The sequence below is a fragment of the Epinephelus lanceolatus genome, chromosome 18 (genome assembly GCF_041903045.1).
Source record: "Epinephelus lanceolatus isolate andai-2023 chromosome 18, ASM4190304v1, whole genome shotgun sequence".
Taxonomy (NCBI): Eukaryota; Metazoa; Chordata; class Actinopteri; order Perciformes; family Serranidae; genus Epinephelus; species Epinephelus lanceolatus.
In genome coordinates, this window is record NC_135751.1 from 10,211,307 (window position 1) to 10,232,564 (window position 21,258).

The 21,258-nt window shown below is 39.3% G+C and overlaps 1 protein-coding gene across 1 annotated transcript in view; it reads right to left on the bottom strand.

Annotated features, from left to right (window-relative positions):
• LOC117268416 (ras-related protein Rab-40C) overlaps positions 1–19,523 on the bottom strand; it is a 29,471-nt gene extending 9,948 nt beyond the window's left edge. The window contains exons 1-4 of the mRNA XM_033644854.2: positions 18,120–19,523; positions 8,354–8,414; positions 2,256–2,316; positions 1,944–2,021 (exon numbers count right to left, since the gene is read on the bottom strand). Coding sequence (XP_033500745.1) covers positions 1,944–2,021; positions 2,256–2,316; positions 8,354–8,414; positions 18,120–18,261 — 342 coding nt within the window. The 5' untranslated portion in view covers positions 18,262–19,523. The remainder of the gene's footprint in view (positions 1–1,943; positions 2,022–2,255; positions 2,317–8,353; positions 8,415–18,119) is intronic.
• Positions 19,524–21,258: the final 1,735 nt, after the last annotated feature.

The following is a 21,258-nucleotide window of genomic DNA, read 5'->3' on the forward strand; positions in this document are numbered from 1 at the left end:
CTGTGCTTTGTTGATCCGACTACATAATTCCACAGCACTGAGACACTGAGATAATGCCCAAACAATAGTCCATTGACAAAAAAAAGAAGTCAACAGTGTTGATTATTGAGTAATTGTTTAAGTAAGTTATTGAGCAAAAATTGCAAACAAAACAAATTCACTGTATTTGATTTTGAAAAAAACTATTTCAGGAAGTTGCCCTAACCCCACGAACTGAAATATAGGAAGGGCATTTTGACCTTAACAGTGCACCTCTCTACACACTATTTAACTTTCAACATCCAGAAATCTTTCATCCCTCCATCTCTACTTTATTTCTGTCCTTCAAAAGTGTCCGACAACCACACCACGTCCGTGGAGGTGGAGCAGGAAAGGCCAAACTGAAACATACATTCCACAGTCCAAAAATATCACGCCGCACACACACACACACACACACACACACACACGGACACACAAACTCGGACATCCTCTTTGTGTCTCAGTCAGCAGGAAGGACATGATGAGAGTAGCCCACACATCCACGCACACACACACACAGGTTGTCTTAAGTGATTCACTTAACTCCCTCTATTGACCCTTTGTCCCATCTTATAAATGGGAACATTAAGTCTAAAAGCAAAACAATCAAATCAATCGTCCATGAAACCTGCTGCATCATTAGACGATCCAGCTGGATTGCTGCAGCAATAAAATAGGAAAAAAAACTAACAACAAAAATTCATTCGATTGATGATGATTTATAGATAAAATATTTTTCTAATTTTTATATTCTTCTGGTGCCATCAGTTCTGCCCTCTTGCGAAAAAATTCAGTCTATTCATAGTAAAAGCTTAGTCTGCAAAAGGTTATTTTAAAGATCCAAACTGATCCACAACTGAGAGAAATCATCACTTTAGACAATATCAATAAACCTGTATCACAAAGCACGTTTAACTCTTAGTCTGGCTCTCTCTGGCTTTGTTGGCTTTATTGAGCTTAACACTGGTGATGCTGGATAACTGCATCATACAGCTGGATATCAAGTGGCCCAGTTAAATTTGGGTAAAAGCCATCAATAAACGGAGTGGAACCCCGGAAATAAAATCAGCTCAATTAATATGCAGCTATTAGTGCCATTATTATGGCTGTCGGTGTGGTAAATTATCCCTCTGATAGAAGCATCTGTTTAAAGCCAGAATGGAAACAGGGTTGTGTAAAAAATAATCTCTAACATGATTTCCGTTTCCAGCAAAGTGATTCCATTGATATATAAGAAGATCTCTATTGCTCTTAATCACTTTTTTCCCAGTGATGTGATTGGTCAGTGGGCATGCTGTTGACAGATTTTAATCTTATCCTTTAGAACAGGTTGGCCATGCAGCATAGGTTACCATGTTGATCTACCCCGGTTAAAAGTGAGACGACTTTGTGATAATGGGAAAACCTGAGTTAAAGGAAGAGTTCACCCAAAAACAATATAAATTGTATGTAGTACTCACCTCCCTGGCCTTTCTATGGTCCAAGAAAAGTTTTCCATGAAATGGTGTTAAGGAAAGTGCATGCTTGCTCGTGCTTTGAATTGTATCGTAGAGGGATTGTCAATTCAAAGCTTGAGCGAGTAAACACACGCAGATGTGTGAATAACAAATTCCTTCATTGGAGGATACTATGCTTTAGCAGTTGTTTAGCGAAAGTAGTTGTTTTTGGATTTCCATGAGCCCACGATTGGATACAAGACACTTGGATAATGCTGCACAGGAATCTTCAGAACATTTTTCAGATGTTTTATAACCTTTTTTCTGGGACCATAGAGAGCATACGGGAGTGAGTATTATGTACATTTTATATTGGTTTTGAGTGAACTATTCCATTGAGCCCAAAGACATCAAAATAATCCCAAAATGACCAACATCTGTCAAATCAATCATCTATTCATCTATCAATCCATCTCCCGCACTCACCTCATCAATCTCTCTGATCCACCTGTCGATTCCATCGAAGGACCACCGGTTGGTGATGTCATACACCAGCAGAATCCCCTAAAGAGACACACACGCACACATACAAACACACACACAAAATCAACAGCAAGTCTCAGAGTATCAGAGTAGCTGGTTTGTAAATTTGCATTTGACTAACACAGTCAACACAACAGCATGCTTTATGTGACTCCTATAACCAAAGCTTGGACCTTTGGGTTAAGTCAAGCAGGTTTACTTAAAGCGGAGTGGATTTGTTTTCAGTTAAGTCTATTTAAGTTGTTTGTTTCTCACCTGAGCCCCGCGGGAATATGAGCGAAAGATGGTGCAGAACCTCCCCTGTCCTGACGTGTCCCTGAAGAGAGAAAGCAAAGGCAGAAAGAAGGATTATTAGTCAAGTCAGATTTGTTCTGCTGCCATGAGGCAAAGCCTTTCCTTAGAAAAGTAGCAGGCTTCAGCCCTGAGGAAAAAACACTGGCCTGAAAACTGGTCTGACTTTTACAATCAAAAAAATTACTTCCTTAGTTTCAGCAGAGGTGATTAAACTTTCACGTGTTGGCCCAAAGGAGCAGAATTTACATTCATCACCGGTATCTTTGTGGTACATTTCTATGGGTCAGTTTCATAAACAAATATGTGAGGGATAAAATATGACACAGCAGTCAAAATGTTTAGAGCTAGTTATACTGTCTTCAGTTAATGTAAAAGTACTCTATGTATCTTTTTCTGCATGTTCTTCAGTCATATCTTTATTCTATGGCCATTTTTGCCTTAAATGATTTATAAAATCCTAATTTATAATATTTAGCTTACACATACTATCAGCCTTACAAAGCCCGTCTACATTGTGCGATTCCAGTTTTCACCAAGAGAATAACTGAGGATTAACTAAGCCTGACAAATCCTGACAAGCCTCTCTACACTCCCAAACCCTGTGAACAACTATTTAATAACAGGCGTTACAGATATAAAAGGAAGCACAATTTCACAACTTCATAGCTTGTTTTGCATTTCAGATTTAGAAACTATTTTTTTGGTGGAGAGTCTGAACAACAATTTCAGACCAACTGCTTTGCTTTTACAGTCTAGAAATAAATAGCAAAGCTCAGCCAGTTGTTTGTTCATCCAGACAGATGTTGATATCTAGTGCGTCTGTGGCTCAGAAGGTAGAGCTGGTTGTCCACTACTTGGGAGACTGGTGGTTACATCCCTTGCCCAAGTATCCTTGAGCAATCTAATGAATCCCGAATTGTTCCCCATGGCTGTTCCATCTGTGTGTGTGAGTGTGTGTGTGAATGGTTACAGAGCAGCAGGTGGCACCATGTATGATAGTCTGGGCCACCAATATGTGAATGTGACTTGTAGTGTAGAAGCACTTTGATTGGTTGGAAGGCAAGACATGCGCTATACTAGTGCAGTCTATTTACTATTTACCATCTGAGAGACAATCATCTTTTAATCATCTACTATGCAGTCTACCAGAAATTACTTCCCTACTAACTATATGCTTATGATTCTTAAGGCAGGTGTAGCTTTATGAATGACTAATACAGAGTTAAATTATGCTCACTGGTCACACTGATGTTGGATAAAACTGACAGGCTGATATCAGTTTTAAATAAAAGGTGCCTCAGAAACCAGCACACCAATATTTGAGCCAGATGATGGATTAATGATGGTAATCATTCGTAGGCCATCACCTGGTCAAAGACAATCAAAGAGGGGTCGCCCTGGTGGTCTATGGGTTTAAGGCGCCAACCGTGAATCACAATGTCCCTGGATAGAGTCCACTTTTGTTTTATTTCATTCCCCATCTCTGTTATTTCACTGTCAACCCACTTATTGAGGCTCACAATGACCAAAAATTTAAATGAAATACGACTCATGCAGTCCCCCATCTTAAGTGACTGATGACTGGCCAAAAGTCGGTGGTAAGGCTAGTTTCATTTAAAAGGGCTCTGTGCGAAATTCAGAGCTTATGAGTTAAACCGGCAGCCTATCCCAGCTGACACTGGGCGGGGTTCACCCTGGACAGGGCCAACACATAGTGACAGACAACCATTCACGCTCACATTCACACCCACGGGCAATTTAGAGTCACGAATTAACCTAATCTGCACGTCTCAGGACTGTGGGAGGAAGCCACACTGCCCAGAGAAAACCCTCGCTGACACGGGGAGAACATGCAAACTCCACACAGAAGGGCTCCCCCACCCCGGGGTTTGAACCCCATTCCAAATAGTGCATTTGTTGGGGACTGTTTTTTTAAGCAGCAGATTAATCCACATCTGGGGCTCTATTAATATTAAGTGCAGCTGGACGGTGTATGTGAGACTGAGTCAGAATAAACTACAGTGTGTGTGTTCTAGGGCTGTCAATCTTCACCCTCTTTTTTATGTTAAAAATTCGAATAATATTCGAATATTTCCTTGGTATAGGCTATAGCCTAGGCCTACCACCGCATTTTTATATTTTTTGTGTTATGATGACGTTATTTTAATATTTTGCATCACATGCGAAAGTGAGCGTCTCCGGCTTGTCAGCGCAGCGGTGTCGGTACCAACACAGACGTGTTGCTCCTCCTCACTTCAAGTCGCTGTCATTAACTTTTAACCTGCAAAGGCGGCAGCCGAAAGCCCTTGTGAACATTTCAATAGTTACACATTAAAACAATATTTATTTGCAATTACTCTATTGAACGACTCCGAAGCATGAGCAAACGGGCTGTGTCACTTCAGATCAAAGAGATGCGCCCTGTCACTGTCAGCGCAGGGCTGACAGGGCACCCTCCGCTGAGAAGAGAGAGAGGAGAGGAGAGGAGATGGATTGTAGGTCTATTTGTAAACGGGGCTCCTCTGACAGTCATGTATTTATCAGACTTTAATACACACACTATATTTGTTAGTTAAATACATTCTGTGTTTGTTTGGCACTGCACATGGGATTTGTTGATAAGAAAAATAAAGGATGTCACCCCTTAATATCTTTAGTTTCTGCATTCTTCTCCTTTGCCATACGACAAAGATGGCAACAGAGACAGAAATAGAAAAGGGAGCAGAGGATGAGGTAAACAGTGTGAGCAAGAAGACAAGACAACATTTAAACACTAAAAAACACAGCGAGGAGTGGAGAAATGACTGTGGCAGAAAAATAAAGAAGATTCTGCATCATAGAGCTGCCTTTAAACTTTTCCCTCCACAGGGAAGACAAGGCGTTGCTTCTCCCCCGAGGAGTTGAATTCCTTGGCCTACTTCCACCAAACAGGCCTCGCCTAGCACTGCAGTGTGTCTTAACTGACAATTACACACATCTACTGCATCTCTACTGATGCAAGAATATTTGTGAGGCATGTAACAATATGCAGTGAATAAGCAGATGCACCTACAACATTTGCAGTGAAGTACATGCACCTTACAGCTTGGTATATTTTTTTTTTTACTGTATGCCATTCAATGTCTAAAGCATTGGTTTGGATATTATATAATATCTAAAAGTTATCATTTGATGTATCTGCCAAACTGTTTTGTTTCTGCACAAGTATGCAATCATTATATAATACGTCCTACTTAGTGTATTTTTGTATTTTGAGTTATGTATGCATCTCACTTGCCAATTTTAAAATGTGATGTGTATTATGTAAATGTAACCCCTTGACATGCACATTTCCCCTTTTTCCCTTAAGTAGCTTTCACTGTCTGCCAGTTTCAGATATATTCTGTATCATGTTGTTCCAGCTCTTCTTTGGCGCTCTATGATGTTTACACTGAGTGAAATATTCAGACTCGAGACTGCACTCTTCCATCAAGCTGAAATATTCAAGATGCACTTATTTTATACACATTTCCCCAAAATTCAGCCTGACATATTTGATATCTTTGGAAACTTTGGGATCTCAACCAGAATTTTAAATTAAGTTTTGTGGGTTTGAACAATGTTTTGGTAACACAGCGTGAGTTTGTAACAACCGGACCACAAGCACGTCAGAGAGATTTCAAATTAAAGGGTTAGTGTGCCCGATTTACAATAGGTGTGTTCAGATGAAACACGAGGAGAAATTTAAACGCGAGAAAAGATGCGAGCGGGCCCAGGGCAGCACAAAGTGAGGTGGAGACACGTCAGGTTGAGTTGAAAGTGTTTCAGTTTGATCAAAAAATGTGTGCTTATCCTGGAGCCTTTATGAATCTACTCCATGAATGTACAGGGACAAGAAAAGCAGAGACTTGAGAGTTCCAGTCATAGTCTGTCACACAAACACAGCACAGGCAAACACCATAGACACAAAGTCAATGCATATTATTCTTTGTGAACATATTTTTACACTCGCATACCTTAAGTAAGGGGTCTCCAGACATAAATTTTTTTTAAATGTAATTGCCGAGATTTCTGTCTATTGACTATTATTTATTATATACCTCGCTATATATGTTGATTTATTTGGTTATAAATCATATTATACCCATTTTTCTGTTAAATATTATGATACATTTCATCAAATATAATACAGGGGAATAATAAAGTATTCTATTCTATTTTATTCTACAGTATGCTAAAATGCTGCACTGAACTATATGCTGAACTACGTGACTACCTTTCACTTTAGACTATGGTATATCTCACATCCAATACTAATATAATAACAAAATATGTATATTATATTGTGTTAATATGTCACACTGATTTTTGCATCTTTGACACTGGGGATCAACAGAAGTTTTATCTTATCTTAATACAATACATTGAGGTGAAGGAAATTTTGTCTACGCTAAAAGCCACGAAAACTGTATTCAATTTTTACCAGTTACTGAAGATAATCCAAAGACTTCTGTGACCATTTTCCTTGAGAGTCCTGTCTACTGGAGAAAGTCCTTGTGTAGGGTTGTGGTAGAGTTGGGTCAATTTCCAGTTTTGCCAGTCTGTTCCAGTGTACGAACTTGACCCGGTTTGATTTAATACAAACTGGTTGAACCGACATTTGTCATCATGACACGTTCTGGCAAATTATAAATAGCCTACATAAGCAACCTGTGTTGAAAGCGTCATGGCGCTAAATCCAACTTGTATTGCATTAGTAGTAAACAATATGACAAGATGATTAACATAATATCATGGTTATATGTTTATAACTGACTAACAGAGCCACTAGTGTCTAACAGGCCATGTGCAGGCTGAGCCTGGGCCGGTGACGGCAACATTAAAGAGACTGAATTTCAGTAGAGGTGGGAGGGGCAACATGCGGCGCCAGTGTGTTTGCATTTGTTTTGTTTTTTTAAAGAATATTTTTATGGCCTTTTTGCCTTTATTAGATAGGATAGCAAAGAGTAACAGGGAAGGTGGAAGAGACTGGATGTGACTTGCAGCAAAGGGCTCCAGGTTAGAATCAAACCCTGATTGCTTCAATAAAGACACACCCTTAGTGCAGGGGGTGCATGCTCTACTAGGTGAGCTATTGGGTGCCCTGCACACATTGTGTTTGTTTGCTAGAAAGGTAATGTGTGGTAATGAGGAGAGGAGAGGAGAGGAGAGGAGAGGAGAGGAGATGGATTCTAGGTCTGTTTGTAAACGGGGCTTCTCTTACAGTCCTGTATTCCCAAAAAAACATCTCTTAATGCACGGTAGAGCGCCAAGGAGCATGAAAGTTTCTGGTAAATGACAAGCTAGGCTTCTTGCTGTTGGCTACATTGTACGTCATTCCATTAAATATCACAATATAAAACATATGTTTTCTGTTCAAACATAGGAGGATAGCAAGTACTTACCCATCTTTTAAGAGGTTACCTCTCCAGTCTGATCTCGAGCGCATGACTGATAGGTACTTGGTTTGTTTACGTAACGTAACAGAAGTGCATATTTAACAGATTTAATGTGGACAGAGAGCTCCCATGTTATGCAATGTGAAGTGATAATCGGACACTCCTTTGCCATTAGGACATAGTGTGCCAGGAGTGACTGCTGAGTCAAGTGTGACTAGATCTAGTGGTAAAATCTGGTATACCAGTCTGATCCCGTGTTGACACTATATCAAACCTATTTGAAACCCTTATATGTGCATTATCTAGAGTAACAGGCAGATAGTTGTATTGTTCAAAAGCCATTTGTCAAAGCTGTGAGCACCACATTCGAAATTCCTTTCACCTCCATTGTATCAGGTTTGAGACAGAAATCTCACAGAGAGATACTCAACCTTTGGGCAGATAATACTAAAACTTTCTTCATGGTTTGACACCACAAGATGATAATACTTCGGCTTAACAAACCCATAAATGTCTGGGAGGTCTAGAATAATACTATTTCGAGTTTAGATTTAAAAGCCCATTCCAGAAACAGACCAGCAGTTCCTCTCTCTATTGAACAGACAAAAGCAGGTTGTAGGTTCAGCAGTGATGTGTGCTTACCAAAGCTCCAGCTTCACTCTCCTCCCGTCCAGAAGAATGGTGGTGGTTTTATAATCGATACCTAGACAGAGAGAGGGCAGACAGAGGCAGGCATTAGGCAAATAGATGCATCAAGAAGGCCAACATCAATCAAGATTACAATACCGCAGTCAGAGACAAGCTGATGCTCAATAAAATGACTCATCATCTGTTTGAGCCACTTAAACTGAATCGCAGTGAAAATCTTTCCACACCACACCACAGAGAACTGTGATTAGCTCTGAAAAATAAGACAACTGTGTATTTACGGATGACAACACAAAATATATCACAGTGGAGATCTTTCAGCTTGCCCTGAAAATAACATTTTTATCACATCAGTTTTTTTGACTTGTTTTCATCAAAGGTAACAATTAGGCAGAGTCCCTCCCCATTCCTACTTTTCACCAACATCGCTAAGTTACAGTGAAGAATAACCTCTGCTTGTTCTTCCTCCTTTCAAAGTGTCTGTCCTGCTCTGAAATTCAGGCTGTCTTCTCTCTAATTTCTACCTAATTCTTGGTTGGTAAATACCAATGTCATATTTATTTAGTTGCTAATAACAATGCAATATAAGACCTATTAATAAAATCCAGCAGAATCTTTTAAGATGTCTACTCTGTAATCTTTGGACTTATTTTTTTCTTAATTCGATTTTATTTCAATTTCAAGGCTGAAATATGAAATCCATGATATTAAATGAGCCATTTTGCCCTTGCTACTCAACCAACCAACAGCACATCTAAGAGTCAACAGCCTTGCGAGTGGATCAAGAGGCTATACCTTGAACTGGACGCTAACATCAGCATGCTAACATGCACACAATGGCAACCTAACAATGCTAATGGTATAATGTTTCCAGTGGCGACCATGTTAGTTTAGAACTAAATACAAAGTCTAGTTGAGGCTGCAGGGAATGTCATTAAGTCTGCAGGTATTTGGACATAAACCAAAGTATACTGACCTGAGGATGGCTCTAGATTAAACAATTAGAGGATCACCAAAGTTAATGCAGTTCATATTGACAGGAGCATGAACGTCTGAAACAAATTTCATCACAATCCATCCCATAGTAGATATTGTGACGTAGGCACCAGTAACTACGTAGCAACGCTGGTGACGTGGCTTTCCCACTCAAAACATGCAAAATGAGGGTCTATCATTTCGCCTACCACACAACTACCAAACAAGTTGCAGTTATTTATTTCAATTTATATCAGCATTTGTCCACAGACTGTTCTACATGCTGTCCTGCGTAGCGCTCTGCTAGAGGAAGCATACATTCTGCTCAGCACTTCCGTTACTCTGGATTTGATGTTGTCGTTATGTGTTGCTCGTGATGCAGAAGACACTTTGAATTTCAATTTAAGTGGCAAGAGTGTCCTGACTGAGACTTTTTTTTTTTTGTGCTGTCCAGACCTTCCAAAATTAATCCGGCTACAATATGAATATGGAAAGGGGATTTGAGCTGGTAGTCTTAAGAAGGCGGAACAGATCTTTGTTCTGGCCAGGTGCTTAGCTCACTACCGACAAACCTGTCTGACTGCTACACCTGTCGCCCTGCTGCTCCACGTCTCGACATGTTCACCTGAGTCTGCTCACCAGGTTCTTGTGGTTTTCAGTGAGTCTGGTATCACCTGGGGCCAAACTGGTGAACCACTGGATAAATAGTGTTTTCCACCCCCTTACAGATGTTTATCTTCTGCTCCACAGTTTTATGTATGAGTGTGTAGAACTGTGCCTCAACATGCTAACCAGTTACATGCTGTTTTAATGTCAATTCCATCAAGACAAGAGTTATTAAACTGTTCAGGACATGGTAAATCTTTGTGTTTACTGGCTGCTCTCAAAGGAAGGCTGGTCATTTTTTTATATATGTATTTTTATCCTCAACAAATTAAAAAACAAGAAGAAGAACAACAACAAAGTACAATGTGTTTCCAAAGCCTGATGTATCTTCTTCCTTTGCGGCACAGAGCTCCATTGTTGTCTAAAAACCATTAAAAATACATCAATGAGCCACACTGTTATGTATTAATCCACCACTGAAAATAGTCCCCTACAAAAACACAATCCCCTCGTTTTGGTTGATACAAACTACACTACGAGGCTGTTCTAAGAAATTGCTGACCCTTTTTAAATGTTAAACTATGTATTTGCGAGTTGTTTTTAAAGATTTGAGTCTTCAGAAGGAACCCAATGGGCTTGGAGCTGAGATCCACAGACACAAAGTCAGAAAGTGTTGAGAAACAGATTAAACATTGTTAGTTTTGGGCTTTTCATTGTTGGCAATGACGTAAATATAGATCAACACCTTAACTTAAATAATGAGCACTCGCTAAGTCTGAAAAGAATGATTTCATGATGATATTCATAATTCATTCATAATTATTTTGACTATGAATTATTTTAAATTGTAAAAAGGAGAAAAGTAAGTTGCATTTCCAGCAGATCTGAGAAACATATACAAACAAGCAAGTTGTTGTTTTTTTGTTTTTTTTTTGACAAGCGACACTGACTAATTTTCACGCAATGTATCATTCCACATCTAGCTTTGACCTTCATGCCCACACTCAACAAACCTATGCACCACCACCAAATGGACGTATTATTGAAGAGAGACCACTTTTAACTGGAAACCATCAGCTTTAACATTAAACATTAAGACTGCTGGGAAAAACAGGCATCAATAGCTCAGTACTGTTTAAAAACAGGGCAGCCAAAGAGCGAGCCTTCCCAGTTCCCAGACGCTCACGCATGACTGCATCAGCCTCTGGCAGGTAGCAGCTGCTTGGCTAACAAAATTAGCAATATCTTCCAATTTTCCAGGCAACATAAAGCTGCTGCCGAGCTAAAGTGCTGAGCTCAGTCTAACCTAATTGAATTGGAGTGAGTGCGGGACTTCGTACCAAGTGCTTCCTCTCCTCTCGTTGCCAGGGCTCACTTAGATATCCCAGATAATCAATAGCTTCTGTGATGTCTCTGACGTGTTAGCTGAACACTGCTGCTTCTATTCCGGGAGTCAGCTTACTTTGTTTGTTCTTTGGATGCACTCAGATCTGTGCGAGGCTTAAAATGTTCATCTTTTGTTGAGGCTGTACCAGAGAGGCACTGAATTAACTATGTGGTAATGTTTCAGATGATGTTATTATGTCACTGTAAGCCTTGGAGTGGGTGACATGGCTGAAATCCTCCTAGTATTAGTTTCTCTATTGACTTTCTATGTAATATATTACTTATGGAAACACTGACCAGAAAGGTATGTCTATTTAATTAATCTACTAAATTATTTGAACACAAACATATGACCAGTGAATAGGAAAAACATATAGATGTTGTGAGGGAAAAAATGAAACAGGGAGGAAAAGAAATACAGAGGAGAGTGCAGAACATCTGATCTGACAGCAGTGAAACTACAGTTACAGCTAAGCTCTGTGGTAATATTGAACAGTCAGTGTCTGTGCATCTTTCAAGAAGATTAGACCAGGTTAACCTTTTCATTTACCTATCAATTCACTGTCTTATACACACACTGTAAAACCCTCTCTCCTTCAGGAGGGCAGTACAGGGGGTTATCTCTGAGCTGGCATGCATCCAGCAATGACTGTTGTCTGTGGATATGGCACTGTCAAAACAGCCAGTCCATTGCCATAGGGAAACAATGGAGTGCCGTGCCTGCGTGACCCCTGGGGAATATCCCATTGTTGCTGAATGAAAAACAGATTTAAGAGTCTCACTTGTCTGCCAGCTGCACTCAAATGCATCTTTTCAATTTTGCATTTTAATTGGCTTCACCCCATCAAGCCTGATGTTATCTGATGGCTAACAGCAACAGACTATGAAATTTAAAACCTTATCACAGTGGGAAAAAGTTATCTGGAGATCCCCTTAGAAATTATCTGCAACCCAAACAGACCAATGTTCCCTCCTAAAGCCTCCCAAAGCCCACTTTAGTATCAATTAGGGTTAGTTAATATAAAGATACATGCAGCGAGACAACAGAGATTCTGTTATACCAACAATACTGAGAAAGCAATCTCTAAAATATCTCTAGACATATTAGGCCATTGTAAGTAACACAGAAATTAATGTGCAGAAATGCTTTACAGTAACTCATAAATTAGTCTTGCCACCAGACAATCAGAGATCTGCGCCTTCTGATAGTCTGGGGACACTCCTTTCTAAAGTGTGTTTAACACACTGGAGAAAACGGCCGGCAACAAAGCAACGCCCCTTGCATTTTTTAAAAGGACACGCCCTCCTGGAAATGTGCGCTCCCCCTTTTCTCATCCGCAAGGAAACAAACACACAGAGAGCTTGAAAATGGATGCCGAGTGATTTAACTCCGTTTTATCAAACGTGTGCTCAGTCTACAAGATTGTGAAAATGAAGGGCTGACAGCAACTTTGTTTAAAACTTTTAACGCAGTCGGACTATGTTTACTAGCACAAGAGTTCAGCGAGCCACTGAAGGACCGCCCTGCAGATTTACTATTGGTTCTGCAACGTAGGGAGTTTTTTTAAACTCTGAAATTGTATCCGCCCATCTAAACACAAAATCAGGGAGAAAGTCATCAGTCTTTAGTTAAGCAAAGCGTCTAAAGACTGACCTGTGAGTCTACTCATAAATATGCCATGAGGCACCTTGATTTGTCAGATATTTAATTCTTAGGGTGTAACAAAATTAACTGGCTCCAGCGTTTTGTGATAGTGAACCTTTTTTTTAGGGATAGACCGATATGGATTTTTTAGGGCCAATGCCGATACCGATACCGATTTTTTTCCATCACCCTTAGCCGATGACCGATTATGGACTGCCGATTTTCTTGAGCCGATATCTGGGGCCGATACTGCTTTTGCTCCCTCAATTTACATTAAAAAAAATGAAACAATGATAACAAATATTACAGGTCTCAAGTTTAAAATAATAAACATTTATTGAACAGTAAAAAATACTAAAACAAGATGGAAAGTTGAGGTAGAACAGGTAGAATATTATTATTATTATTATTATTATACATTCAAATAAAAAAAAGAGTTCAATGCTCTTAAATCTTTGAGTAATGTCTTTATAAAATAAACAAATATTTAAGCTGAAACATAAATAAAACAACAACTACTGTACACAGTAGGATTCAACAGCTTTGTTCAACTTAACCACACACTTTCAAATGAAAAAAAGTGCCAGGGAAAAATAAATCCGCGAACCCACGCGCGTATCGGCCAATGCCGATACAAGTAAAAAACTCAAATATTGGCCCGATATATCGGCCGGCCGATGTATTGGTCTATCCTTACTTTTTTCCATTCAAATAAATCAACTTCTGCTCTGGTAAATTGTGATTCACTCTGATTAGCTGATTCATTGCTTTGTCCATAAAATGTCAGAAAGTAGTGAAAAATGTCACTCCAAATTTCCAACAACTTACACTGCAATCTTGTTTTCCCCCTGCCAACATTCCCATACTAAAATATTTTCAGTGAACTAACATGTGTGGCAAAGAAAAGGAGAAGACTTCAACATCTGGAATCTGGACAACCTGGAATCTGATGTTGTTACTGAAACGGTTGTAAGATTGTCAATACAGTTGTAGAGCTGCAAACGACGTGTTGATTCTACTATTAATCCATCGAAAGAAAATTAATTGCTAACTGTTTTGATAATCAATCTACCATTTCAGTTTGTTTGTTTTTTCAAGCAAAAATGGCAAACATTAGCTGGTTCCAGCTTCCTTAATGTGAAAATTTGCTGCTTTTCTTTGTTATTTATGACAGTAAATGAACAGTCTTTGAGTTTAGGCCTGTTGGCTGGACAAAAGACAGAAATGAAGACATCACTTTTGCCTCTAGGGAAATTATGATGATCATTTTTCTTTTTTTTTAGACATTTTGTAGATCGCAAAATTAATCGCTAGATTATCGATTAATTTTACAGTTGCCTATTTCTGTTGACTAATCAATCATTTCAGCTCTGAGGAAGTGTCAAAAAAGTAAAAAAAATTAGTCATCAAAATTTTTCAGGCCAAAGTTGACATTTTCAAATTGATTGTTTTGTTCAAGCAATGGTCCAGTACCCAGATATATTCAATATGCTGTAGCTCTATGACAAAGTAAAGCAGCAAATACACATATTTGAGAAGTTGGAACTGGAACCGAAATTACTTAAGTGATTAATTAATTAACAAAACAGTTTGCAATTAGTTGGTGATGAATCAACTAATTAAACATTAGAACTGCAAATACTACACTGTAAAACCACCTAAAAATCATCCCAGTGTGCATCTTGCTGAATACCTGAGGGCAAAAACAAACTGACTGAAGTCACAAAAACCTTCACCAACACAGACATATTTAAAAAGGAAAATTAATTTGCAGTTATATGACTTGTTACTATTCTGATTAGTGGAACCAAATTTCTGATCAATAAAACAATCAACGTGGAGGAAATGTAACAGACCAACTGCTGTCCTAAATCGGGCAGGGAGACAATCATAGCCTGAGGACAATGCCGTCCAATCAAAATCTGCCCTTCTGTCCCGATTTTCTACTCTTAAAATATTTAGGTTCCTCACGAGCGTCCTCCTTCTCTCCACCCTAATCTCTCTTTGCCAGAGGGACGAAAATCAATAGCGGAGCTTCTGTCTGCACAAACATCCCAGCTGAAGCGTGTTCAGCTGCTTTCCACTCTGCCCTCCATATTTAATGAAGCTGTTTGAAGGCTTTTGATCTTGTTCGCATCAATTAGGACGTCTTCCTCTTTGAGAGACTCTTTGGCCGGGCTCAGTTTGTCTTTGGAGGAATGAAATGTTCTCCATGGTTTGGTGCTCAGAAACTTCAACACAAAGGTGACGTCCACTCATCTTTAAATCACAACCACACTAATGCAGATAAAAATGAAAAAGCTATTTAAGTGTCAAATTGAGTTTCATCTAGGCCTGGGCAGCAATATGGCATTTTAGTCTGGGTGGAGCTGTGACCGCACCGTGGTCACCTGATGCACCACTTTGGCTCTGATGCTCTCCTCTGTCTGCAATCACCACTCTGTAGCTTCGCTCAATGATGACCTCCCTCCCTAAATCACCAACAGTTTGGCTTTTAGTGAATGTGGGTGTCTGAAAACACACATGACCTGGGAAGGTCTTCACGCTGCTGCCAAATGCCACAAGGCAGCATCACCCTTCAGCAGAATTCATTAGATAAGCACTGGTGAAAAGAGCTCATCCTGCTGACTGATGTTTATTTCATGAACAGTTTCTGTCATCCTAAGGGGAGGAGATGAAAATCTTCATCTGAAAAACTAAATGAATACATAGGGAATCATTTATGACAGTATCTCTTAACAAATGCAGCTCACATGCACGTTTTAGCTTAAAGAAATAAGTGACTGAGCAGCTTTTATTCCACTATTAGTGCTTTAAAGTGGAGAAGAGAGTCAAATGCATGTGAAGATGTACTCGCTTCTTTTTGTTTTGCTGTGCCCCTCATTACTGTTCCTTAAAAAAACCCAAACAACCTATTTTGCATAATCGGAGTGATTCCAGTGATACAAGATTTATTCACCACATCTTTAAGGACCAGCCCATGAGTTTTTGCATGTTTAGGCCAATTAACAAAATGAATATATTATCGAAATTACTGCTCACTGTTTTCAAAGGAATAATATTGCAGTTTAGTGCTTTAAAATTGTGGGGAGTTTTGTGCCTACCGTGCAGCCACTGGTTCATCTCATTCTAATACACTATTAAATTAATTTGCAGAAATTTTAAAGTTGCCTAAATCGAGGTATTCCAGTACAGATAACATAATGCCTTCTCATTACTCATAAAGCCCTCCATAACCAGGCCCCCTCCTACCTCACCGACCTTCTCCACTGCCTCACTCCTTCCAGCAGTCTCCGCTCCTCTGATGCCAGCCTCCTGACTCCACCACTCAGGACCAAGCACCAGACCTGGGGTGACAGAGTCTTCTCCATAGCCTCCCCCTCCCTCTGAGACTCTCTCCCCATACACATCTGAGACTGCACCGACCTCTTTCAGCTCAAATCAGTCATCAAAACTCATCTGTTCAAAACTGCTTTTAATGTGTGAATGATGTTGTATGTGTTTTACTCTATTCTATTTTATTATCTTTTAACTAATGTTAAGTGTCTTTGAGCAATATAAAAAGTGCTCTATAAATAAAATGTATTATTATCATTTATATTGCACTAAACAATGAACAACATAAAAAAGGTTGTTATTTAAGTTAAAGTATTTTTCATATGTCGATTACACTTGGGTGACACACCCAAATGGATCTACTTATTTTTTTGTTGGTATTTTTACATGTAATATTCTTTTCTTTCCTTTGGAGAAATGCAATTAAAGTTGCCAATTATTTAAAACAGTAAGGCAACAGCAAAGCAAACTTATATGTACATGAGCAGGAGCAACATGTCATTTATAATGACCAAGCCCTATGACCGTTGATGTTTTGAATGGAGCTTTGAATCAATGTCGTCATATTTTACGCTGCCATCACCTTAAAAAACAAACTGAATCCTTAAGAGAATCCTCAGTTTGTTCCACTGTAATAAATGAGTTTCTCTTTAACTTTCTTCAATGAGTAATTTATAGTGCTGTTAGATTGCTGCTAGACTGCCCTATTAATACCAGTGCATGCCTCCCATTTTTTTTTACAGCAAAATGGAGAGCAAACATTTTTTGACCGCAGTAAAAATGTTGTTTTCTGAAAGGCTGAAGCCCAACAAATATGGACTGAAGCAGAATATTTCATTAGATACTATTCAGCCCAGCCCTACCAAGCCATGCCACAAATAAAGGCTTTTTATTATAAAAAGTATGGAAAAGTCACTTACATAACACAGACGAGGAAAATATAAAACACTATGAAAAAATGGTTTCTTGGGATATATGGTTTGTATTAAATAGAAAAACACTGTTATGGTCCTATAAGAACTGTCTTTTGATTTTTCCCTACCCTATCTGTTCCTCTTCGGGGCTTCCCTTTGATGGGAGTGTGTGAGTATGTGTGCACAGAAGCCAGAGACCACCAGTTTACTGCAGCAGCAGCGGCTGCAGTGATCAGGCAGTGGCGGTCAGCCCCGGAGCAATAGCAGTCAGAGAGCCAGGTGATCTGAGCTTCTGCACCCAGGGAGGGATCATCTGACTGGGCACAGCTCCACCAGTTTTCCCCTTCATAGCATAGTCGAAGGAGTTAAACAAGCTTGTGTGCCTACTCTAAAGTAACAAATATATTAAGCAATTGTAATCTAATTCAATCTTCAAATCAAACCTACAGTAGATTTAAAAATACATACAAGTACCAAGGCACATTGCTATAGTTGGGTTAGCAGCCTCCATTATTTTTGTAGTTGGACACCACTGAAGCTGTTAAGGGAAAAAGGAGGAACCACCATCACACGAGGATGTGGGGTGGAAAATATTCAGTGTTTAAAAAGTGTAGGTCTAAAATCTATTGTCTGGTTATTAAATTCAGAGGTCATGAAAACTGTTGTTTAGCAAGTGAAATTCAACAACAATCCATATACTCACTTCCATGTCAATGCTCTGTGTTATCAGTGTCAGAGAGCTCTTTGTGCGTCTCCACAGTCCACACAACAAAATGCACAGCTAGTACATTCAAGACTTTTCTGATGAGCCAGCATGACATAACACAAGGAGCTCATCATCACAAGAGGACAAAACTAAGCCAGCAGCTCCCAATCAGCTGAAAGAAAAGTGACTCACCACTACTGTAAGCATATGGAGACTCGGCCGATCCATCCTGCAGGCTGTCCAGGATCTCTCCTTTGCCCACATCGCTGTCACCGACCAGGAGGAACTTGAGCAAGTAGTCATAGCTTTTCACTGGGCTGCCCTGGCTGCCCATTGTATCTCACATCTGAGCCCAGGGGCTGAAGATGAGTGACTGTAGACTTCCCCCGTCAACACAAGGATGGATAACCCCCTTCAAAACAAAGACTTGTTATGCCATGAACCTGCTGAGCCGTGTATCCACCAGCATAAAGTCCTTGTTTTGCCTGGCAACTTTTAACAGTCCTCCAAACTGTGAGCAATTTTCAGATTAAAAAAGGTCCAGTCTCACAGGAATGTCCTCCTTGAAAAACAAAGTGGGTGCCAAAAATGTGGTTCTGAAGAGCAAAACATCCTTATTACTAAAAGTAACGGTAAGAAAAAAAATATAGATTGGTAATAGGTGGTGCTCAGTGGGGGTGGGGTGGGGTGGGGTGGGGGGTAATTAATGTAAACAACTGGTACTGTCTTTCAAACTGATCTCTGACAGCTTATAAATAACCGGACACTAAAGATACTTAAAAAGACGTCATCCTAAGTGACAGATTAAGATCTATTTGAAAGAAAAAGCACAGGCAAAGTCTAACTAAAGCTGTATCCGGACAGGATGACTCTTATAGGCTTGGTGGTCTAACGTTATGTGGGAAAGAAAAACATGCTTATTGTTTTGAATGCTAATTATAATGAGCCCCTTTTCAAATTTTATAAGCAGATATCCTTGCTGAGATATGTTTTCTATAAGCAAACAAACTGCCTAAGCTACAGTCTGTGTTTTTGTTCCCATTTAAGAGAAGCTCTCTGGCTAAGTTAACAGGGGAACAACAAGCTAGCCCTGCCTGAGAGCTAGCCAGCTAGTTTAGCTATTAGCACTGGCGCTAACGTTGTCAAAGCAGTTATCAGACACGATACGTATTAAAAGACACCATCACTGGTTATACATTATGCTGTACACTGCCACATATAACGTTGCCTTTTACAACCCCATTCCCCACTGGATAAAAAGACTTGGTATTTGAAGCTAAATGCTAACTTAGCTAGCGCAGCCCGTAGCTCAACTTCAACCGACGTCTGTGTGATTTCAGGCCCCCTTGTCTTTCTTTAGTCCGGGATGACAAAGATTTCTGCAACTTCACTGCGTTATATCCAGAAAATACCGATATCCGCAGGGAAATCAAAAGCCCGTAGCCTTTTTACGTCCAGTCTAAATCTCTGTAGGTGTACTCAGTAATCTCAGTCCGTGATTTGTCCATTTTTCTCCATTATATTCAATCATAATCACAGCCGTGGCTCCTCAGTACCGCACAACAACACTAAATGTAACGTTACTGCTGACAGATCGGCTGATCGCCACTGCTGTCCCTGCGCTGGTTCCCGCCCTCTCTCTCAAAGACCCGCCTCTTTACGCATATGATTGGACGGTGAGTTACGAGGGTGTAATACATTGGCTAAGCAAAACGTCTATCAAAGACTGCTGTCAACACGCAGATGGTGAGGGGAATGTGGATAACAAAGCTGATTCATTTCTCTCTGAATACATACAGAACAATGGCAATCATCTAGATAAAACATGATTAAATTAAAGCTCTGAAATGTTTTTTTTTCTTACAGTAAAATTCTGACTTTCAGAGAGACACACTCTTGGGGGATTTGGGATCTCATTAACCTTCTCCAGTCAATAGAAGAACATCAGTTTCAGTCAAGATGTGAGGAACACACTGATGTATTACTTATTAGGCTATAATCCAGTAATAAAACATGTATAATTCTGAAATGTGCCATTCTGCAAAATGAGGACTTTTACCGTTGGCACTTCAAGAATATTTTGATGCTAACGTTGGTTGTCAGTACCTATTAACCTTGTTAAATGCATGACTTTAACTTGCAACAGTATTTTTACACTGTAGTAGTGCTACTTTTACTTAAGAAAAAGGTCTGAATACTTCTGCCACCACTGCCAATAGTCAGCACTAGAATATGTCAGAAAGAACTGTCATGTATCCCAGTATGACAGTTTGGCTAAGCTGATCTAAAAGAGATAAAAAAAAAAAATCAAATCAACCTTTCCATCTGACTAGTATTTCCTGAAATGTTAGACTATTCCCTTAAAAACTGGGTTTTATTTTGACACAAACACTTGCTCTGATATGAATGGATGGAAATCAGAGTTGAAAATGTTTGATTCATTGTGATTTTCTCTGCTAAAACAGTCACAGAACAGATCACATTTGTCACATCTGAGGGAGAAAAAAAATCTCAGATTCAAAAAAGCAGAACAGTGCAGAGTTGTATTTATAAAGGTAAAAAATAAATAAATAAACAGTGAGGGATAGATATGAATACACTTGGATACAGTATGAATGCAGCGGATCTGCATGGCAACATGATTAATATTATGACATGTGATGTACACTCGTTGGCTAATTAAAGTTTGATGCTATCTGTATCAATCTGTTTCTGTAACATCATGAGTCACCTCTCTTTAGCTTTGCCAGAACAATCTCCAGAGAACAAACACCTACACGTACACCTACACACACACACACACACACACACATAATGAATGGAGCAGACTGGCAGCAACAGCTTGAATGAGATCATTAAAGATAACATTATGAGTAAAGCACATTTAAACTGGTAACAGGTTTTGAGTATATCATACTTTCTTCTTTAAGTCATTTGGAGCTCACTCTTGTATGCTCTTGAAAATAAGGATTAATTGATCAGTTGATTAAGCAGATTTATTAAAGGTCTTCAGAGTTAGTTATTTCCCATAAAATGTTAATATCCTTCAGTAATAAAACTTGTGGTCTCACATGTTAGGCAACATGGGCAATCCACTTTATAACCTCTAACAGAATATGTCAAACTGCCTGGTTGAAAGTTGTCATTAAAAATGGGAAGAAGAAGAAGATATAACTATATGTTTAGATCTGTAATTTAGCCTAGTTAAAGTTCAGCAATTAACAACTTATCCAATGAAATAAACAGGCACAAAATGATTTAACTAAACTAATATCCACCATTACACATAGAGGACAGGAACAACACACCAAACCTGTCACCACATGGACAG